This window comes from Loxodonta africana, chromosome 8, assembly GCF_030014295.1.
Source record: "Loxodonta africana isolate mLoxAfr1 chromosome 8, mLoxAfr1.hap2, whole genome shotgun sequence".
Lineage (NCBI taxonomy): Eukaryota > Metazoa > Chordata > Mammalia > Proboscidea > Elephantidae > Loxodonta > Loxodonta africana.
The window spans coordinates 61677717-61700272 of NC_087349.1; the positions used below are offsets into that span (position 1 = coordinate 61677717).

A 22556-nucleotide genomic window follows, 5' to 3' on the forward strand; every position below is an offset into this window, starting at 1 on the left:
TGTTGAGGTGCAATCCATACTGAAGGCTGTGGTCTTTGCTCTTCACCATCAAGTGCTTCAAGTCCTCTTCACTTTCAGCGAGTAAGGTTGTGTTATCTGCATATTGGAGGTTGTTAATGAATTTTCCACTAATCCTGATCCCCTGTTCTTCTATATACAGTCCAGTTTCTTGTATTATTTACTCAGCATACAGATTGAATAGGTACAGTGAAAGGATACAACCGCCAGGGCTATCACCACTTTTCCTCCGGGGATTTTCAGCGTTTATCAGTTTCACCCTGGTGGCACAGTGGTTGAGTGCTAGGGCTGCTAACAAAAAGATCAGTTGTTCTAATTCACCAGGCGCTCCTTGGAAACTCTATGGGGTGCAGTCCTATTCTGTCCTGTAGGGTCTCTATGAGTCGGAATCGACTTGACGGCAACGGGTTTTAAAAGCGACCACTGAGTCCGTAGGACGGCGAATGGGGGCCGGGCTGGGTACCCTCTGTTAGACCTCGTCCTCACCCCACCCACCCCCAACCCCGCCGCAGCCTGGGAGCCGTTCATCCCTGGTGAGGACCAGGAAGGTCTAGGGTCGGGAGGGCGCCGTCTCCCGCCCGCCCCTCGCCGGTAGGTGGCGGGGGTTGCCGGCCGGGGTCGCTCCCAGGGCGGCGCGCGGCCCAGGGCCGCGGGCGCACCTGCCTGGTGCGGCGAGGCTCGCGGCGGCTGCGCGGACTGACGTGCCCCCCCTCCCGCCCGGCCGCGTGTTTACGTGGAGACGAAGATGGCGGCGGCGGTGACGGCGCTGCCCGTGCGGTCGAGGACTACCCACCAGTGAGCGCGGAGACTTGTTCGACTCGGGGCGGGGAGCGCCGGGCCCGGCCCTGCTCCTTGGGCCCCGGAGCTGGCCGGGACCTCCGTCTGAATCGACCTTTCCTTTCTACCCTCGATCCCCTTCCCGTCTTCCCCCACCCTTCTCCGCAGAGGCCATGGAGGACGACGAGAGACAGAAGAAGCTGGAGGCCGGCAAAGCGAAGGTAGGAAAGCCGGGCGCAGCCGGGCCCGCGGTGGGAGGCGGCGGCTGGAAAGGGGTGGTGGAGGGGAGCCTGGGAAGCGGAGATCGCAGCAGCCCCAGTGCGCTCGCTGCCTGGGAGGAAGGTGCAGCAGGGTCTTTATTTCCCCCCGCCACCCTCTCCCCTTTTTATACAGGAGAAAAAAGCCCTGCGCTACCATCTAGCAAATTATGCTTCCGTAATGATTGGATCGTGTGGCTCTTTCTCGTGAATGCGCAAATGAAACGCCTCTTTTACTATATTGCTATTAGCTAGTATGTATTGCCTCTAAATCTCCAGCTTTTCACTCTTTTAGGTTGTTTTCTGGGTGGTGCAGGCATTGTGCTTTTCTGGGTGGGGATTTGGGGCTTTATTCGGTGGGGGATTTGTGCGCTGATCATCAGCTTGGCTTCTTTAGGTGGCACGCTGGCACTCTTGGGTGTGTGTGATTGGCCTGTGACAGCTGCCACAGCAGTGGCTTGAGGGTGCCACAAGTGCCAGCTGTGAACTTCGCTTTAGGGGCGTTTTTAGAAGCGTGCTTTGTATGTTTGCGTTTGGAGGTCTTTGTCATGGCATGCGCTTTTGTATTGTGTGGAATGTTAATGCAGTCTGTGAATGGAAAGATTCCATATCCTCAGCAACAGCTATAGAATTCCTGCTTTAAATACTGTTTTAACGGTTTGTTGTGTTTGTCTGGGTGAGTCGCGATTGTGTGTGTGTGTATGTATGTATGAAAAAGCCTGTAAAGAACACAGTATAAAACTATAAATATATCACTCATTGGGCATCATGAAAAAATTGACATAGACAAGATAGAAATTAAATAGCATTTTTCTTTAAAAAATTACATGTTTGAGCATATCATTTGTCCTCAAAGGTCCTCTTCTCCCTACAATGGAGCTACCTTTTATAGATTGTTTTAACTGTCTTATTGGAGGTAATTGTTAGCAATCATGATTGAACCACAGTTAAATTATAACATAGTTGGCTGTTTTTTGTTTCTTCCTTCTCTTCTCCAAATAGACAAACAAAGGAAACCTGGTCAATGGTTTTGGTAATCAATGAAGAACCAATACTGCAGAAATGCATTAGTTAGATGCTCAGCCAAATTTGTTAATGAATAAGTATGTGAGCTAACTTCCTATCACTACAATATAGTTCACTTTTTCACATGTTCACTCTAAGGTCAAGGCTTAAGGAGCTATGGTGGCACAGTGGTTCGGCTGCCAACGGAAAGGTCCCTGTTCCAATGCACAGGCCCCTCTGCAGGAGAAAGATGTGGCAGTCAGTCAGCTTCCGTGAAGAGTTACAGCTTGGTGAAGCTACTTGCAGAGATCACTTTTCAGCCAAATAATAGACAGGCCTGTAAAATAAACAGTTAACACCTGTGAGGAATGTGCTCCTTAGAACAACCAACTATATGAGACTAAAAAGAGCAGCATTTGCCCAAAAGCAAAGAAGGGGAGGCGGGAAGGGGCAGGGAAGCCCAACGCATGGAAACAGGAATCCAGGGTGGAAATGGGGAGAGTACTGACACATTGTGGGCATTGCAACCAAAGTCACAGAACAATTAATGTGTGGATTATTGAGTGGGAAACTAGTTTACTATGTAGACTTTCACCTAAAGCACAATAAATTTATTTATTTATTTTTTTAATTTAGAGCTTAGAAACCCTATGGGGCAGTTCTACTCTGTCCTGTGGCATTGGGTTTGGTTTTTTGGTTAAGGTCAAGGTTTAAGTGCTTATAGGTATATGAGTAGATTATTATTTTAGAATCTATAAATGGAGGGAAAGAGGAATTAGGTCATCTCCAGAAGCCCAAAGTTGATTATATTTGTAAGCAACCTGAGGATCTGAGCAAGCTCTATGCACCCAAGGAAGTGGGACTTAAGTGCGTGCCCCCTTCCAAAAGCGTTGAAGTTCTATTTAGACTTAATTATTCAATCTTGTCTTTTACCTCAGAATTTTTACTGTCTGCCCCCAGAATTATCTTTTCTAATATATGTGAAGCAGTCCTATACAACATAGTTTACTTTGGACAAAAACATCTCAAAATAGAGGACTTATAGTATGGTTGATTTGGCAAAATAGAATTCTAGTTTCTGTGTATACGTGTGTTGTCTTTCAAAATTCTATCTATTGGAGTAAAAATCTTTATATTTCAACTTTAGTTTTTACTGTACAAGGTTATCTTTTTGAGTTGAGCCCAATATTTCTGTTGAGAAGTAGATGTGTGAAACTTGTCAGGCAAGATATGTTTGCAACATGAGCTTTACAATATAAAAACACTGGAAGCAACCTTCAAAGACAACATTAGGAGATTTTCTAAGTTATTTATAAATGCAGTGGGATAGCTTGTAGCTTTAAAATATTATGAAGACTGGAACATGGAAAATAGAGTGAAAACAGCATTATCAAAAATAGTGTATACATTAGTATTTTAATTATATAATAATGTGTGCTTGCAGATTAGGACCAAAAGACTCTTTTATAAAGGAAAAGCAAATCAGCAAATGTTGAAGTCCTGTCTTATACCAAGGGATGGAAATAGAGAGGTGGCGACACGGTCCCTGCTCTCAAGAGACTTACAGTTTAGCGGGAGAGACAGACCTTGTGTAATAAGTACAATGACAGAAAAGGTGCATTAGGATTTTGGGTTATTTTTTTCATTTGTGAGAATGTGTTAAATGCCGCTACCTCATCTTTAAGAATATTTTACAAAGAAGACTCTTACACTGTCAAGTAATATAGCCTAGCACAACGCTTGTCAGAGGAGCCTGGATGGTGCAAACTGTTTGCAGTCAGGTGCTAACGTAATAGTTGGCTGTTTGAACCCCCCCAGCAGCTCCAGGGAAGAAAGGGTTGGCAAACTGCATCCATAAAAACTACAACCGAGAAAATCCTGTGGAACAATTCTACTGTGTAGCACATGGAGTCTTCATGAGTTGGGGGCCGAGCCCACAGCAGCTAACACCAACAACTCAATAAATATTTGCTTAATGAATGAACGAGCAGAATGATTCATGAGTTGTCATTACTTTTTTACTTTGCTAGCATGATTGTAGTGCCACTTTCCTACCGTGCCTGTAATTTAATGGCAGTATTCCAGAGTTCTCTTAATCAGAAACCTCTTCTTCCTAGTAATAGAAACCACTTAAAATGATCATTTTCCAAAAGTTGGGATTCTGTGTTACTGGACATTTATAGGTCTCCTTTCTGTTTTTGTAGTTCTTATTCTTCTTTCATTGCTGTCAGTTCTCATTGTTATGGACACGCTCACCTTGCCTTGCTCCTTTTCATCTGCCTCTTTCCCTAATTTGCTGTTCGAGATTTATGTGATTGAGAATCCAGGTTATTAGTTTGTAAAAATCAAGGGCTGATGGAACTTGGTGCATGGGCTTTTTAACAGTTCAGTTTATTTTTCTGTTGCTTGGAGAGTTGTGGTTTACTATTGGGTCCTCAGCTATGTCCTGAGTATGGATGTTGCAAGAAGCCTGCCCTTGGAGTTGTGAGACATTAGTACATTATTAGGTAAATATTTTGAGAGCTGGACTGACCCCATTTACAACATGCTGACCAGGATGGCACTAACATAGTCTGTCATTGTGTTGAGCCAAATTATTCTAACTCCACTTCAAATGACTTCATTTTCCCAAGTAAAATTTACTCACTGCCATTGATTCGATTCTGGTTCATAGCAACCCTATAGGCTTTCCAAGGCCGTAAATCTTTACAGAAGCAGACCACCACATCTTTCTCCCGTGGAGCCGCTGGTGGTTTCGAAAAGCCGACCTTTCAGTTAGCAGTCCAACACTTTAACCATTGCACCACCAGGGCTCCAAATTTATTTACAACATTATATTAAGAAGAAAAAGTATGGTAATATTAGTGACCGAAATTAAATTGAGGACAGTTGTGCATTTAGTATAAAACTTTAACTCCTGTAAATTTGCATCAAGTATACTTTTTAAAGTTCTATTAATGTAGCTGAAATAATGAAACCAAAGTTTTGCACCAAGTGTTCAGTGTTTTATATAATTGTCATTGTTTGTTCAATAATTATTAAGAATAATTTAAAATGCCTATTGTATTCAGTAACTTGGTAATTATATGATTTTTGATTGTTTAATGAGTGTTTTCAATTTGAAGATTAGTGATAATTGTATGCAAAAAAGGACAGGGTTCTGTACAAGCTGTATATTAGTTTATCAATGCCAGGAGTTTTCAATTAATGATTCCAACTTGATGACAAATTTAGTTATAATGTTAATTGTTATTTGCATATTTCAGACATCCTACACTACCACTAAGAAAGTTCTCCCCCTCTGTGTATCTTTTAAACTTACTAGTTTTTTATACTTATGTTTGACATAGCTTACTTAGCTTTCAGGCTGGTGCAGCAGTTTGATAACTTGATCAATATTTATTGCAACAGTGTTTCATTGCTCATGATTTAAAACTACATCTTCTTGCTTTGCTGGAAAAAATATGGTTCTTTGATTATGAGCTTTAGGAGGATACTATAGAGGAAAGAATGGGCAGGACAGGCTCCTCAAAGTATATTAAAAAAAAACAAAAAAAACCTGTTGCTGTCAGGTTGATTCTGACTCATAGCGACCCTATAGGACAGAGTAGAACTGCCCCTTACGGTTCCCAAGGATTGCCTGGTAGATTCGAATTGCTGACCTTTTGATTAGCAGCTGTAGCTCTGAACCACTACGCCACCAGGGTATGATATATATAGTATTACAAAAAGATCTTTGAGAAGAATCCAGGAACTTCCAGAGACAGGGCCAGAGAAGTGATTGGGATAAAAGACCCGTAAGATTCAGTGAAGAAAGACTTAACAAGGAGATCTCTCGTGGCCTCTCAGTGAACGGTAGCACAAAGAAAAGAGGACGTGAAAAACATACATCCAGGTGCTCTGAATATGATAAGATTGGGGGAAAAATGGTTTTAAGCAAAAGCACTTATTTTTATAAAAGATTTGTGGGGAGAGCTAAAATATGACTGCAAAATTTCTCTTATAGGCTACTGATTACTGAGATGTAAATGAATTTAAATAGAAATATTTAATCATATTTGTCTTCTGGTGTAGAAATTAGCCCCTTTAAAGATAGCATCCCTTTAAAAACTTGGATTTGGAAACACTACAGAAATTTTGTAAAGGTTATTAAGGTGGTTTTGCATCTCATTTTTTGGCGAATTTATGATACTGCTATTTGGTCTGGTAGAAAAGGCACTAGGTTCAGACTTTGGAGACATTTATTCTTTCATTTGTTCAACATTTTTGAACGCCTACAACTATGCCGCTGTGGACTTTTACTTAGCAAGCATTTATTTAAATTATGACAACTCTGTGCCTCATTGTCTTTAGAGATAATGCTATCACAGTATATAGATCTCACAGGTGTTTTGAAGGACAAATGGAATAATAATTGAGAGCTTTTTGAGTTCTCCTGGTGCTAGATATAAAGAAACTGATTATTTTTTGACCCGAGCAGATTTCCCCCCTTAGTTAACTTTCAGCAGTGCCGGTTATGTCTTCTGCTTCTGATGTGCACGTTAATTGTTAAGCTCCTCGTAGTTTTTATAGTCTTGACTCCCAAAGATGACCTTAGATAAAAGACTTTGCTTCTCTACTGATAGAATACTAATGCTCAGTCTAAAGTAGGGCTCTATGTCCATACTCCTCAAGGTGTGGTTTATGAAACGCTGGTGGAGGTTGCTTGTTAAAAATTCACGTTTCTGGGCCCCACCCACGTATCTGAATCAGAAACTTTAATAAGCATTTTAGGTGATTATTCCCTAAAGTTTAAGGATTACTACCAGAGGCACTAAAAGGACTTTGAACTTAGCATTTAATACTTTTTAGCAGTTAATTGTCATTTAGCATTGCTAAGTGCTTACAAAGGAGCCCTCGTGGCAAGGCGGATAAAACATTCAGCTATAACTGAAAAGGTTGGTGGTTTGAACTCCCCAGCTGCTCCGAGGGAGAAAGATGGAGAAAGATGTGGCAGTCTGCTTTCGTAAGGATTTACAACCCTTGAAACTCTATGGGGCAGTTCTATTCTGTATAGGGTCGCCATGAGTTGGGACCAACTCGATGGCAATGGGTTTTTTTTTTTTTTCTTTTTAAGTGTATACAAATTATTTCTATTACTAATCACTGCAGCTTTTTTTTTTTTTAAGATACCAAACCAAACCCATCGCTGTCGAGGCGATTCTGACTCATAGCAACCCTACAAGACAGAGTAGAACTACCCCATAATGTTCCAAGGAGCACTTGGTGGATTTGAACTACCGACCTTTTGGTTAGCAGCTGAACTCTTAACCACTGTGCCACCAGGGTTTCTTTTTTAACCAGTTTCTTACATAAATATAAATATTTATGTGTGTTTATATATATACATGTTATGTATGTATATGTGTGTGTTTGGCTTTGCCAAAATTTAAACTCTTGCTTCCTTTGAGTAATAGATTCTTGGTGAGTTGGAGTGTGATGCTAAGGTTTGATTTCTTTGTGGGCCAGTGAGTCATTCCATCCCATGGCCAGCTGTTCTACAAGTGCATGCCCTTGGTCAGAAAGGGCACCTGTTGTGTTTTTGGCTTGATCATTATCTATTCATTTCCACTGTGGGAAAAAATAACTTAGTCTTTAGTAATGAAAAAGGTCTGTCATTTTATAACTGAACACAATAGACCTGTGCCAAGAATTCACCACTATAGGCTGTTTTTGCTATTATATCGATTCCCCTTTTACTTTCAGTGTTTTGGTGGTAGTGGTCATCAAAATACCTTAGGATATTTAGTGCCAGTCTAGGTACACTGAAACGTTTATAAAGCTTTGTTTGATTTACACGTGGATTTAACACTATTCAGAAATTGAATTTTGTTCCAGAAATAGTTTTGTTTAGGTTGTTTATTTAAACCTGTAGATTCTTTTGTACTATGTAAAATTTCTTTGTCTTCTTTGTTTATGAACAGTATGTACTGTTTGTTTTCAGTTGCCATCAGGGTTATGATTCCTGTTGTGGTTTTTTGCTCACTGGGATTTTTATGTGGTCCAAAAGTTTCTGTACAAGATGTAAGATTTGTTTTTCCTTAAATCATTCCTGTAAGCCCCCAAAGCTATTATTTTGACTATTCAAACTACACTATACTATACAAAGTCCTAGTTTGTAGAGATTTGAATTTATAAATTGTTTTGATTGAATTGGTTCTCTGATTTACAGATCTCTGAAAAACTAAAGGGTTATAAAATCTAGGCTCTATTTCTTGATACTGAACATGCTATAAAATTCCTTATTTTTTACTAAGGATATTCGGGCTCTGTGATTAGGGTGTATTTATTCCTCAAGGGTCACTCAGTTTTACTTAAGTTGGCATTGCCTTGGTAGTTTCCCCAGGGAAGGTAGAGACAGGGACCAATTAAAACTAAAATATTAGTTCTCCATAATGTATACAAATAAAATTTAATCTGCGAAAGTACGTGGAAGAGATGGGGAGAGTAAGGGATCGGCCTGGGTCAGTGATCTCAGCTTCATTCCAACACCATTTATGTTTTATTGACTGTAGATGTGTGTGTTGATTTCTTTAGTACAGTAGATTAGTAGATGTTCTAAAGAACATGGTATTAGAAATTGTGTAAAGACTGCATTAGCAAATATATGAAATAATGGTTTTTGGCTGAAAGTTAATAGAAACACTATTTTCTATTCATAGACCACTTATTGAAAATGTTTATGATGTAAAATATTTTGTATTTGCCAAACTAATATTTTTAATTTGCCTAAGTTCCTTCCATAATGAAAATACATGTGTGAACATTCTTCTTGATTGACTTCCCTTTAACAGGAGCCCTGGTAGCTCAGTGTTTAAGAGTTATGGCTCCTAACCAAAAGGTTGGCAATTCAAATCTACCAGCCACTCTTTGGAAACCCTATAGCGCAGTTCTACTCTGTCCTGTAGGGTCCCTATGAGTCGGAAGTGACTTGATGGCAATGGATTTGGTTTTAGCAGAACTCTCACTTTTCTACTTGAAACAGAAATTTTTATAATAGAGTTTAAGAAAAATAAAAGATATGAGGTTTTTTTAGTTGAGAAAAAATGTTTTAAAATAATTCAAAGGGTGAAGTAAGATAATTTTAATGATCCTCAAGGTTTGAACCTTAAGAGTCTATATATAGTTCTTTTTGTCTAGGATTTAGGTTATAATTTTTTTAATGTCTCAGCTTTCTCTTTCCCCTTTCACATGCCACTATGTTTTCTAAGCTCAGTAGTTTATACTTAATGAGAAAGCATCTTGGTTGAATATTAAAATCCTTTGAATTTTTCTTTATTTTCTTTCTACATACTCATAACCAAATCCCATTCTTTTTTGTTTTTATTAAAAAACTATCTCATATTTAGCCTTTTCTTCCCATTCTAATACAACTTCCCAAGAAAATCAGGCCTGTATCGCCTCACCTTCTATCTGGTATCTCTGCCTCTATCCTTTGTTTTTTCCAGTTTGTCCTGTACATTGTTAACAAATTAATCTCTGAATGTTCCATTCGTTTGGTTACTCCTCAGTTCTTTTCAGTCTGTCAGATTAAATTCTGGATTTATACATTCATTTAGCATTTCTTTGAGCCTCTACTAAATGCTAGATAGAGATAGCTGCCATTGAGTTGATGCCTACTTAGGGCAGCCTTATGACAACAGAACAAAACATTGCTCAGTCCTGCATCATCCTCACAATTGTTGGCATGTTCAGGTCTATTGTTGTGGCTATTTCACTGAGGGTCTCCTTTGCCCTTGCTGTCTTTCTTCTTCACCAAACATGACATCCTCGATTGATCCTTTTTGATGACATATCCAAAGCAAGCAAGGCAAACAGTGTTCTACTGTGATCCATAAGGTTTTCATTGGATAATTTTTGAAAGTAGGTCACCAGGCCTCTCTTCAAGTCTGTCTTAGTGTGAACAGCACATGGAGGACAGTTGAAATCTGTGCAACATGAGTGATATTTGAAATACTAGTGGCATACAGCAACACACAAGCGCACCACAGTACGACAAATTGACAGATGTGTGTTGGCTACTATATGCTAAACCAGTTGTTGTCGTCAAGTTGACTCCAATTAATGGCGACCTGTGTGCTTCAGGAGACCCTGGTGGTGTACTGGTTAAGTGCTATAGCTGCTAACCATAAAGGTCGGCAGTTCAAACCCACCAGGCGCTCCCTGGAAACTCTATGGGGCAGTTCTACTCTGTCCTATAGGGTCGCTATGAGTCGGAATCGACTTGACGGCACTGGGTTTGGTTTTTTTTTTTTTTTGGTTTGTGTGCTTCAGAGTAAGATTGTGCTCCATAGGGTTTTCAGTGGCTGATTTTTCAGAAGTAGATCACCAGACCTTTCTTCCAAGGCACTGCACCTCTGTGTGGACTCAAACCTCCAACCTTTTGGTTAGCAACCGAGTGTGTTAACCATCTGCAGCACTGGTTAGTGTATGGCTAGTCAGTGGAAATTCAGAGGCAAAATCACAGTCCCATGCCTAATGAGTTCACGTTTTAATAGAGCAGAAAGCCAGCCACAGTGTAGTAAGTCAGCCACAGTGTAGAAAGCCAGCCACAGTGTAGAAAGTCAGCCACAGTGTAGTAAGTGTTCAGAGTGCAGTGCAGGGAGTCGTTTATTGACTCATTTGGTAAATGTAATTCAGCACCTATTGTGTGCTAGGCTTTGTTCTAAGGCTGTAGAATATGAGAGACATGGACTTCCATTTAGACAACAGTGGAAGCATATGGGAAAGGTAACTATTCTAAACTGGGAGGTGGCTAGAGAAGTATTATCAGAGGATATAGCTCTCAGCTGAATTTTGGAGCATTAATAGGGTTTAGGAGTTAGCCGTATTAAAAAACAGACTGATGGAGAGGATATTGTCGGAGGCAGAGGAGTCAGCATTTGCAAAGGTGTGGAGGCGTGAGAGGAAGAGACACATTAGGAGGACTGTGTGCAGACTGATGCAGCTAGAGTGTAGGGTGCAGGATGGGCAGTGATGAGAGGTGGGGCCTGGGCTAGGGAGGCTGACAGTGGGAGAAAGAGGAGGATGGATTTGGTAATAGTAGCCACTATGTTTTGAGCACTTACCAGTGCTAGGCATTATGCTAAAGAGTTTACTTGTATCATTTCATTTACTCCTTAGGACTATTTTAAGAGCTGTAGATACAGTTTCTCTCCTTATTTGGTAGGTGGGAAAACTGGAGAGGTTAAGTAATTTGCACAAAGTAACTAATGGCAGAGCTAGGATTCATACTCAGTGTGTCACAGAGCTTGTGTTCTCTAATCCTACAATGGCTTTTATATCTTTGATCAGTGTTTAGGAGGTAAGGTTGAGAGAGGCCTTGATAATTGGTTGTAAAGAGTAAGAGATATGACTCCTACTTTTCTGACTTGAGCAACTGAAGAGATGCGGGTGCTTATCTGAGATAGGGAGCATGGACAGATTTGGGGAGAATGGGGGATTTGAGTGGATGAGTCTCTGAGATAAGGAATGTAGTCATATTGGGGATGAAAAAAATACTTGAGTGAGATGAAAATGAATTTTGTTTTGAATTTGTTGAGTTGGAGGTACCTAACCCTGGTGGTGTAGTGGTTAAGTGCTACAGCTGCTAAACAAAAGATCGGCAGTTCAAATCCACCAAATGCTCCTTGGAAACTCTGTGGGGCAGTTCTACTCTGTCATATTGGGTCGCTATGAGTCGGAATCAACTCGACGGCACTGGGTTTGGTTTTTTTTTTTTTTTTAAATAGGACATCTTGGAGTGGTCCGGTGCATAATTAAGTATGAGTCTGGAGTTGAAGACGAAAGCCCATGCTAGAGATAAAATTTGGGAAATCAGGAGCATAAGTATAATACTGACACTTTGGGAATGGGGAGCTCACTCAGGATGCAGACTGAGTTGAATCCTGGGAAACACCTGTATTTAAATGGCAGGTAGAAGAGACTTATCTGCAAGGGAGACTGAGACACAGACTGTTCAGAAAGCCAGGAAAGGGTGATGTCTATAAAACTCAGGGAAGACAGCTTCAAGTAAGGAGAAGTGGCCTGTTGACAAATGTGAGAAATTGTCAAATATGGGAAACCAAGTGTGATAAAACGTGAAAAATGGCCTTTAACTTTAGCAACAGTTTGGTCAGAGTAGGTACAGTGGAAAGAGAAATGTAGAGTCCAGGTTGCTGCAGGACGGAGAATGAATGGGAATCAGGAAAAGGAGGTAGTGAATGTCAACTGTGTTTTCAAAGAGTTTGTTGTGAATAGCAGTATAATGTAGCAGTTATGAGCATGGGCTAGGATAGACTGCCTGGAATTGAATCCTGATTTTGCGTTTACTAGCTTTGTAACTTTAGCAAGTTAACTCAACCTTTCTATGTCTCCATTTCCCACTTGCACAATGATGATAACAGTAGTACCTGCCTTGGTGTTGTGAGGATTGGGTTAATACACATAAAGCACTTAGAACATTGTCAGGCTATAAAAAATGTTTAAGATGTGCTAAGCGTTGGTGTTATTATTATGCTGGAGCATAGAGGATTAGGTGTATAGCAGAAAATCAGGTTGAAGAAGTAGACTGGGGTCAGGTAATGAGGAGCCATGTGTGTCATTTAAAGGAGTATGGACTTTTTCCTAAAAGTAGTGGGAAACTTAAAGAACGTGATTTTGGCATGTTTAACCTCCAGAGAGGTTATTCCTTTCTCAAAAAATACATCCCATATTCAGATAGGTATGCTGCCACCACGTGGCAGTTTTATACTGCTGCTATACAGATTTTTTTTAAATATAGAATAGCAACTTGATTAACACAGCTAATGTAAGCAACCTAGTTCTAATAGAGCTCTTTAGTTGCAAAAACAAAAACACAGATTGCTAAAATGAAAAAGAGAAAAGGGAAGATTATTGTAAAGATACAGAAATTTCAAAGGAAGGTTAGAAAAGCATAGTTGGGTTTCACGGAAACTGAAAAGCCAGTAGAAACCGATGCCATTCTTTCTGTCATCCCTTATCGCACTTTTACAGTATCTGATTCTCCTCTCTTTGCAGACTCGTTTCCTTTGCTGACACATCAGCTTGCACGTGACCAAAACTGATAGAATGAGTTCCCAAATTAGTTCTATTTGGTGGAGTTGTTTTTCATTATATACACTTAAAAAAACAAAACAAAAGGAGGGAGAGAGAAAAATTATTTAAATAATGGAAGGAAATCTACTCATTGAGTAAGCATCTAGCACCCTGGTGGTACAACAGTTGAGATTGGTGGTTTGAACCCACCAACCGACTAAGTGGGAGAAAGACATGGTTATTTACTTCTGTAAAGATTACAACCAAGAAGATCCTATGGGGCAGTTCTGTTCTGTCACGTGGGATCACTGTGAGTTGGAATTGACTCGGCAGCATCCAACAACAACCTACATAACCAGCTTAAGAAGCACTAGGAGAAATACATTTGAAACCTTTCCCCATCTCATCCCACCCCTCACCACTTGAGATAACTACAATTCTGAATTTTATCATTCTGTTGCTTTTCCGTACTGCATATATATGTGTACATAGACATTATATTGTTTAGTTTTCATGATTTTGAACTTTATGTAAAAAAAATCCACTGCTGTCAAGTCGATAGGACAGAGTAGGTTTCCAAGGCTGTAAATTTTTATAGAAGCAGACTGCCACATCTTTCTCCCGTGGAGTGGCTTGTGGGTTTGAACCACTGACCTTTTGGTTAGCAGCTGAGTACTTTAACCACTGTGCCGCCAGGTCTCCTTGAGCTTTGTTTAATGGAATCATATTGTATATATTTGATTTACTTTTTGCTCAATATTATGTAGAGCATGTTTACTCTTGCATAGTATTTCATTATATGAGTATACCACAGAATCCATTCTCATAAAAAAAAAATCAGTGAATATTTGGGTGGATCTAGTTTTTTATTATTACTGTTTATTTTTTGCCATTACGAACTGCTTCTGGGTTCATTTTTGTATGTCTTCTAACGCACAGAAAAAAAGAAAGAAACGTGCAGGGGTTTCCTGCATGCACAGCATTTGCCAGTGGCTTAGAGATGTGCAGAGATCATCATCTAATGTCCTCTCAGTCCTTGGCAAGTAGTGACTATGTTGAGGAATGGATAGGAAGAGGGAGCTAAACAAATGCAAGCTGATATCTGTGTGGTTAATACATGCCAGATTTCATTGCATAAATGATTTCTGACTTATGATGTCCTTTGGAACTGTTAATGGACACCAGATACCAGTTAGGCCCTTTAACTAACCAGATGTAGCAATTCTGTAGTCCGTATTTCCTGCAAAAAATATATGCATATCAGAGAAATAAAAGCCTGAAGTCTGTGGCTTTTAAGAGAACAAACTTCAGGTGATAAACTGGGCTATGCATTTATGCTGCTGAGACAGATAGTGTCTGTATGTTACAGATATACGTTGTTTTAGGGGATGCTCCCTTATATGAACTGTGCAGTATTTTTTTTTACTTATCTATTTTTAATAGATTAAACATCGTAACGTACAGGGACTAGGTAAGGTTAGTGGCAAAGTGCCATTCTTCTCACTCTTCATTGGTAGCAGTAACCGAGGTGAGACTGAAATGAATCAGAGGTAGGTGGCACCTGAACAGTGGGGTTTAATGGCCTTATCATTGGCAGCTTGCGCTAGGGGACGTGGCAAAGGTGGCGAGAGAGACTGACTAAAGAGGCCGGGATCCAGGACTGCAGATTCCTGGGGCTTCTGTATTATTTTCTGTCTTTTGGGTTGAGATTTCTGGTAGGTGTGTAATTATATAACATACTTTTAAAATAGTGATATTAACCTTTGGGCCCATAATAATTTTATTAGTGAATATTCTTTACAGATCTGTGGACAAAGGAGGCAATGAAGCTCTTTCAGATAAGGAAGTAATAACCCATAATCCCATAAAACAAGTAATTACTATTTTAATAATTTGTTTCTCTGCATAAGTATATTTTTAAATGTAACTTGAATCATATTCTTTATGCAGTTTTGTTCTCTGTTTTTCCTTTTTACTCAACTTTATGTTGGGAGCATTGTCCTGTAACATTAAAATTTTTTGAAAACATTATTTTTGATAGCTGCATGATGCTACATTGCATAGGTGTGTTGTAATGTAACCATGGACCTAATATATGATCTTTGTTATTTTTGAAGAAACTATGTCAATCTTCTGATGTTCTAAGGAATAGTGCCTAAAATTATTACTTAGTGCTGCCTCTTTTCTATAAAAAATTATCTTTTCACTCAACAAGAATTTATTGAGAGCCTGTGCGCAGGCACTGTTCTAGGCTTTGATTTTGAGCAAAAATCTCTGCCCTCCTGGAGCTTACCTTCTAGCTACTGGTTCTGAAGTAATAATATGACTTTGTGTAATCAGTAACGTTAACCTAAAACAACGTTTTGGTGATTTTTATGTGCGTAGAGGTGATGTGTTCTAAACAGTATAGTGGAACTATTCGTTTATTCCAGATAATCTTTTTTCATTTGTGATCATTTAGTAATGGGTACTGTTTATTGAATGCTTTTCTCAAGCAACAGTTTTTTAACCTTTTTTTAATGTAGAATTTTACTTTTTCTCTTATATAATTGAGGAGGGTAGTGAAAGGAGTAAGAAAGGGAACAACTGGAAATAATTTCTCAAAAAAAACCAGAACTTTAAGAAATCTTAAAAGATGCTTCTAATGTATCTTCTCATTATACAGTTAAAGAAACAGCTCTACTGAGCATAAGTGTCTTGTCTAGTATCATGTAGCTAGTTTATGAGAATCTTTGTAGACACAACAGTCTAATACTCTGTTATATATAATCCTTATGCAATGTGATAGATCACTTTTGTGTGTGGCCTTTCTAGCCATGGTCTTGTAACCCATACCCAAGTGATTGAGCGGGACTCTGCAGATACGGTAATTGTTGCCCAACAAAGAATTTGGTCAGTTGTGCCATCCCGCCAGGCTTGAGCTGAGCCATCCCAGAAGCAGGAAAGAGAAGGGCCCACCACCACCAAGGAAGAAGAGACCGGTAAGAGAGACGTGCAGGAGAGACCCACAGGAGGCAGTGGAGTGGGCTACCTGGCCCACGGAGCAAGAAAGCTAAGTACCTTGGGCAGAGATTAAGGGCCAGGGAGAGACCTGCCTGCAAACATGGCTGGAAAGGGAAGTATTCTTGAGTGTTCCTGAACCTGAATTGTAACCTGTTATTTCCCTAATAAACCCTATAATTGTTGACTGTGGTCTGTGAGTTCTGTGTGGCCATTGCAGTGAATTATTGAACCCAGCAGAGAAGTAGAGAGTGCTGTGGGAGGGATGGTTGGTGTCAGAATTGGTAAAGATGGTGGAGAAAGGAGGCAGGTCTGACCCGCTCCAAGAAATCAGCCTCGGGCTGTTGATCTTGATTCTCCTTCCCCCTTGTGAAGTTAGAGGAGGTCAGACGCGGCCTCTACGCTATCTTTACAACGTATTTTTTGAAACTTTTTTTTCATTCAGCAAATTTTTGTGCCTACTATGTGCCAGGCAATAAAATGTGTTAAAATATGCAGAATTGGAATGGTTCCTTAGCTGCAGAATCTGTTGGTTTTCTTCATAGACATGAAGGTATTCCAGAACCTTTATTTTTAAAAACGTCATTGCATTGAATTAGATTAAGTCCTGTGGTCTTTTCCATTGTTGGTTTCCTCAGATCTGTTTGGCACTGTTATTTTCCAACAGTTTGTATCTTTGTGATATTGTTGGAAATTATACTTCAGAGCATCTTTAAAATGTTACTTTTGTCTTCAACTATTGCAGTCTTTTTGTTCCCATAGTTAGGCACTTGGAGCTTTGTTTAATAGTTGTATAGCATTCTTGTGCATCATTCATTAAAGAATATTAAAAGACAGCACTGACTAGTATAGCTAGTCATTGTAATTAAATTAATTAGGATTTCTTAAATGTTCTACAACAGAAAATATAGAAAATAGGTCCATTTACAGCTTTTTTTTTTTTTAAACTGGAGAGACTAAACTCATTTCTCTACCATTCTGTAATATTCTTTATGATGTATGTATGTGTTTGTTTTATTACATTTTTCTAAAAATTTAATAGTATCAAATAACCACTCAAAACCTGTAGTTGTGGATTTACTTTAAAATTATTTTTAAAAAAAAAAATTGGAATTCAACACATTGTCTTTCATTTATCAGTTCTTATTCAACACATGTTCTTAAATACCAGTGCAAACTGTTGGCGCTCAACTGCTAACCTGCATGTTGGCAGTTCGAACCCACTTAGTGGTACTGTGGAAGAAGAGACCTGGCAATCTGCTTCCATTAAGATTACAGCCAATAAAACCCTATGGAGCACTTCTACTCTGTAATACATGTGGCTGGAATTGACTCGACAGCAACTAACAACAACAGCATGTGCCAGGTACTGTGATGAGTGGTGGCCGTCCAGTGGTGAGCAAAGTGCTCAAAGTTCCTGCTGTAATCGAGGGACACTAAATCTTAGGTAACCACCTGGTGAGGAAGTCTAATTTTTCCTATGCTTTTTTTTTTTTTACAGCAGGGAGAGACAAATTTTTTCTGTAAAGAGCCGGATAATAGATATTTTAGATTTTGCAGGCCATACGGTTTCTGTTGCAACTATTTAACTCTCCCGTTGTGACATGAAAGCAGCCATTGACAATATGTGAATGAGTGGGTGTGGCTGTGTTCCAATAAAACTATTTCTGGATGCTGAGATTTGAATTTTATAATTTTTGTGGGTCATGAAACATTCTTGTTTTGATTTTTTTCCCCAACCATTTAAAACTATAACAACCATTCTTAGCTGGTGGATTTTACTAAAACTTGTGGCGGGCTGGATTTGGTCCATGGGCCACTGTTTGTTAACTCATGCTTTATAGCAATAAAGTGTGGTACTATGTAAGGGAAAATCAGGGTGCTAGGACACTGCAGAGTCCCTGTTTATTAGAATGGAAAGACTGGGAATAGGGGATCTGCAAGTACTTCCAAGGATCAGTGTTTCACAAAGTTTAATGTGTATCTTGCGGATCTTGCTAAAAAATGCTCCTTCTTGTTCTCCAGGTCTGAGGTGGGGCCTGAGATTCTGCATTTCTTACAAGCTCCCAGGTGATGCTAATGCTGCTGGTCCACAGACCACACTTGGAATGCCAGAATCATAGAGGGAACAATTAAGACCCTCTCCCCACTCCCCCTGTCAACCTGGCTAGCTCCAGGCCATCCTTAAAAGAAAATTAGGACTTCCTTAAATACACATCCTTAGGGAAGCCTTCGCTGACCTTCCAGTCTAGGTTAGATCCCTTTTTGTTGTGGCAAGTGGTTTTCCAACTTTAATGACAGAGCACTGACAGTTTCAAAAGAAAGGAAACTTTAACGAATCTAATAGACCCTTTTTCCCTCCTTTTTTGAAGATTAATAATGGGTCCTGAGACAGTTTATTTTAAGCCTAAACTTATAACCCTAAATAGATTGCAAATAGAAGTTTTGAAGTGACACTATGAGAGCTTGGCGTCTTTTTTTTATACAGCATTTAAAAAATCCATAGTTTTATTGAGAATGGTCATTTATAAAGTTACAGATCTTGAGTTTAAGGATTAAGTTATTGGTCATTTATTTTTAGTAATATATTCATGTTCTTCTGGTCAGGGTAAATTAAGACATTTGCTTGAGCTGGATCAGTTTTGAAAGACAAGTGTATGTGGACATAAGAGCTTTCCAGTAAATCTTGCAACTATTTTCATGCCTACATATGTTAACATTTTTATAATTGGCTTCCAAATGACAAACACAGATGCCTGTAGTCTGAATTTTCAGCATGTTTTTGAATAAATGTTTTCCCAGTACCTTGAAGTATATCATTTCAGTATCAGATGATTAGCTAATTGAGTAGTTTCTGATTTTTGCTTATCTGCTAGCTTGCCATTTTTCAGATTAAAAATAAAGATAGCTTCCACGAGTATAAGAAATTAGATTTATGGTAGGATCTTGTTCCCTCTGACATTTTCACTAAACAGAACTTTTTTTTTTTTTTTTTCACTTAAAACTGTAGGCTTTAATAGTTGGACACCAATATTTGTTGCAGCACTGTTGACAGTAATGAACATGTAGAAACAACCCAAATGCCCATCAGCAGATGAGTGGGTAAACAAAATGTGGTACATACAAACAATAGAGTTTTATTCAACCATAAAGAGAAATGAAGTTCTGATACATGCTACCACATGAATGAACCTTGAAAACATTATGCTGCGTAAAGTAAGTTAGACACAGATGAGCATATATTTTATGATTCCACTAATAAGAAATCCTGGTGGCGTAGTGGTTGAGAGCTATGGCGCTAACCAAAAGGTTGGCAGTTCAACTCCACCAGGTGCTCCATAAACCGTATGGGGCAGTTCTACTCTGTCCTTTAGGGTCTCTGTGAGTCGGAATTGACTTGACGGCAATGGGCATGGGTAATACAAAATATCTAGAAAAAGAAAATATAGAGAGACCAAAGTTTATTAGTGGTTACCAGGAGTGGGGGTGGAATGGGGAAAATGGAAGTCGTTGCTTAAGGGGCACTGAGTTTCTGTTACTAATTGCTTTCCCATTGATTCCAACTAATGGCAACCCCTTGTATATCAGAGTAGAACTGTGCTCCTTAGAGTTTTATATGGTTTATTTTTCGAAAGTAGATCACTAGGCCTTTCTTCCAAAACAGAGCTCTTGATAAAAAGGTATTATGAATATTAGTTTTGAGAATTTAAATTTTCTTTATTATGGTAGAGGAAAGAGATCATGGTGAGAAGGACTCTTTTATATTTTAGTTCTTTTAGTTAGTAACTAGAAAATGAATTCTGAAACCATGGAACCTTTTTATAGAGCAGAATTAGATACGCTTGTTGTATCATCTCAGTTCTCAGGTTCTGAGGAACAGTGCTTAAAACTATTTAGTGGTGACTCTTTTCTGTAAAAGATAAATTAGCCTTTTTCACTCAAGACATTTAATGAGCCCTGTTCTAGGCTTTGAATATATAACAGTGAACAGAAGACCTTACCTTCTGGTTAATTGTACTGAAAAAACCCATGACTTTGTATAATCAGTAACATAGTCCTAAAATAATGTCTTGATAATTTTATAGCTTTAGAAGTGATTCCTGGTGGCCTGATGGTGCAATTGGTTAAGCACTCGACTACTGGCCAAAAGGCTGGCAGTTCAAACCCACCCAGAGGTGCCTCAGAGGCAGGACTACAGATCTGCTTCTGAAAGGCCTCAGCCTTCAAAATTCTTTGGAGCAATGCTACTTTGCACACACGGGGTTGCCATGAGTCAGAATCAACTCAATGGCAGCTAACAACACCACCAACAGAAGTGATTCATTCTAAATACTATAATAGAACAATCCACTTTTTCTCCATTTCTACCTATTATCTATTTCATTTGGGTTCATTTAGTAATGGATATTGCTGTCCCAGACAATGTTTTTTTTTAAAGTCAAACTTTTTATAATGTAAAAAAAATTTTTTTCTTTATTTGTATAAATGAATAGATACTAATTATATTCTCTGCTGTCTGAATGTATTTTCTGACTCAGACAACATGGAATTTCAGGAAGTTTTTGAAACTGAGCATAAATATCAAGCATGGTGTTATTAATACTTTTTCTTGGCTTTGCGTTATTCTCTCTGAGGGCTCCTGTCTTTTTGAATGATGTGCTTAGACTTTCAATTAAATTTACAGATAATATATTTAAGTCTTCCAATTGGTTTATTTTTAAGAATGAACTTAGTATCTATCAAAGTAGTTTAAATGCATTCCAACAGCTTAATAATATACATGTAGAGGCAGCTGGTCTCGCACCTGTTCCTTAAGCAGACGTGAGGTGGAATAACTCTCTAGTTGCTAAATAACTGTGGAGAAAATTTAAATGTGATGTATTTTTATATATCCTATATAATATTTTTATATTCTATAAGGTCACATGATGAGAAATTTCTGATTTATGAAATAGATGCATCTGTATTGAGTAACGGTAAAAAACTATATGTATTTTTTCCCTTGGTCTACTTCAGCAGACAAAATAAGTATAAAATATGCTGTATGTTATTCTGTAAATTGTCATATTTGTCACACGTTGTAGTTAATAACATCACCACTATTAACGGTATTGCTTTAATACTTTTTATAATAAGAAATTTACGGGCTATCTTTGTAATTTGGCTAATAGTTATAGTAATACTGGTAATATTACATCCCTTATTAAGGCACCTGTTTTTATTCTTTTATTTCTTTCTTTACAATGATTAAAGATTCAAAATTAAATTTAGAGCATTGATGATTAGTAGTTGTCTCATATGAAAATTAGAAAATTTGTTGTATAAAAAGGAAATTTCAAGTGTGCAAAAAGGAAAATCACCTGTAATCTCAAGTCCAAATTTACAGCAACATTATTATGGTTATATTCCTTCAGAATTTATCTGTGCCTATGTGTACAATGTTATTTAAATTCAAGCTAAATGTAATTGCTGAAGGCTATGAGCCTGAGCCTGTCTTCTCTGTTAAAAAGAGATGCATGTAATTTTCCTTTCATAAAAGGTAGATTATTCTGTAATACTATTTTATATGTACTGCTGTCATGAGCATCTTTATTATTAATAATGGTTTGCATTAATATTTTTATATGTATTTGTTATGGGTAACCCAGTGATGTCCACCATGTAGTGCATACCTCTGATTTTAGGTGGTGATGAGATATTTTAGGGTGATATCCTGACCCAGTGTTAAATAACATTGGATAGTATTATAAAAATGTATTACCTTTTCAGTTTTCTTTCAGTCCATCTGTTTATGACAGGTTCAAAGTCGGTTTGATGCTGGTATATCCTTAATACCCCTCTAACTCTTGCCTACCTCTGTCATAGCTATCTACTATGACATCATCTAATGAAAATTTTAATAACATCATTTTACTTTCATTATATTTATTTTTGTTTATCATTTTTTAAAAAAGAATCTAATGACATTGATTTTTAATTTATACAGGGATAAAAAGTTTTCTTTTAAAATAAGTTTAAAAAAGAAAAATGCTCTGGTTAAAGCATGTTAAGTAAATGATGAGTAAAGGTGGTACTAGGATATGGCAGAAATCTCGCTGGTGATATGTAAATGATTAAGGGCGAGGAAGCGCTATTGTTTGATGTTTAAGTTATTTCTAAGATTTTCCCCATTATGAACAAGGCTACCAACCAAACCAAACCCCTTGCTGTTGAGTTGATTTCAACTCATAGCGACCCTAAAGGACAGAGTAGAACTGCCCTGTAGAGTTTCCAAGGAGCGCCTGATGGATTTGAACTGCCGACCTTTTGGTTAGCAGTTGTAGCACTTAACCACTATGCCACCAGGGTTTCCAGACAAGGCTACAGTGAGCATTTATGTAGCTAAGTCTTTTTGCACAGGCTAATTAACTTTAGTGTAAATTA

General features: G+C 38.5%; 1 protein-coding gene across 10 annotated transcripts in view; it reads left to right on the plus strand.

Moving 5' to 3' along the window:
• The first annotated feature begins 757 nt into the window (after positions 1-757).
• AKAP9 (A-kinase anchoring protein 9) overlaps positions 758-22556 on the plus strand; it is a 156654-nt gene continuing 134855 nt past the window's right edge. For 5 of the 10 annotated variants that reach the window (XM_064289970.1, XM_064289972.1, XM_064289971.1 and 2 more), the window contains exon 1: positions 17184-17499. In XM_064289970.1, the coding sequence (XP_064146040.1) occupies positions 17425-17499 (75 nt within the window). In that variant the 5' untranslated portion in view covers positions 17184-17424. Of the gene's footprint in view, positions 1017-17182; positions 17500-22556 lie in introns of those variants that run through there. The other 5 variants (XM_023544436.2, XM_064289968.1, XM_064289973.1 and 2 more) reach the window with 3 other exon arrangements.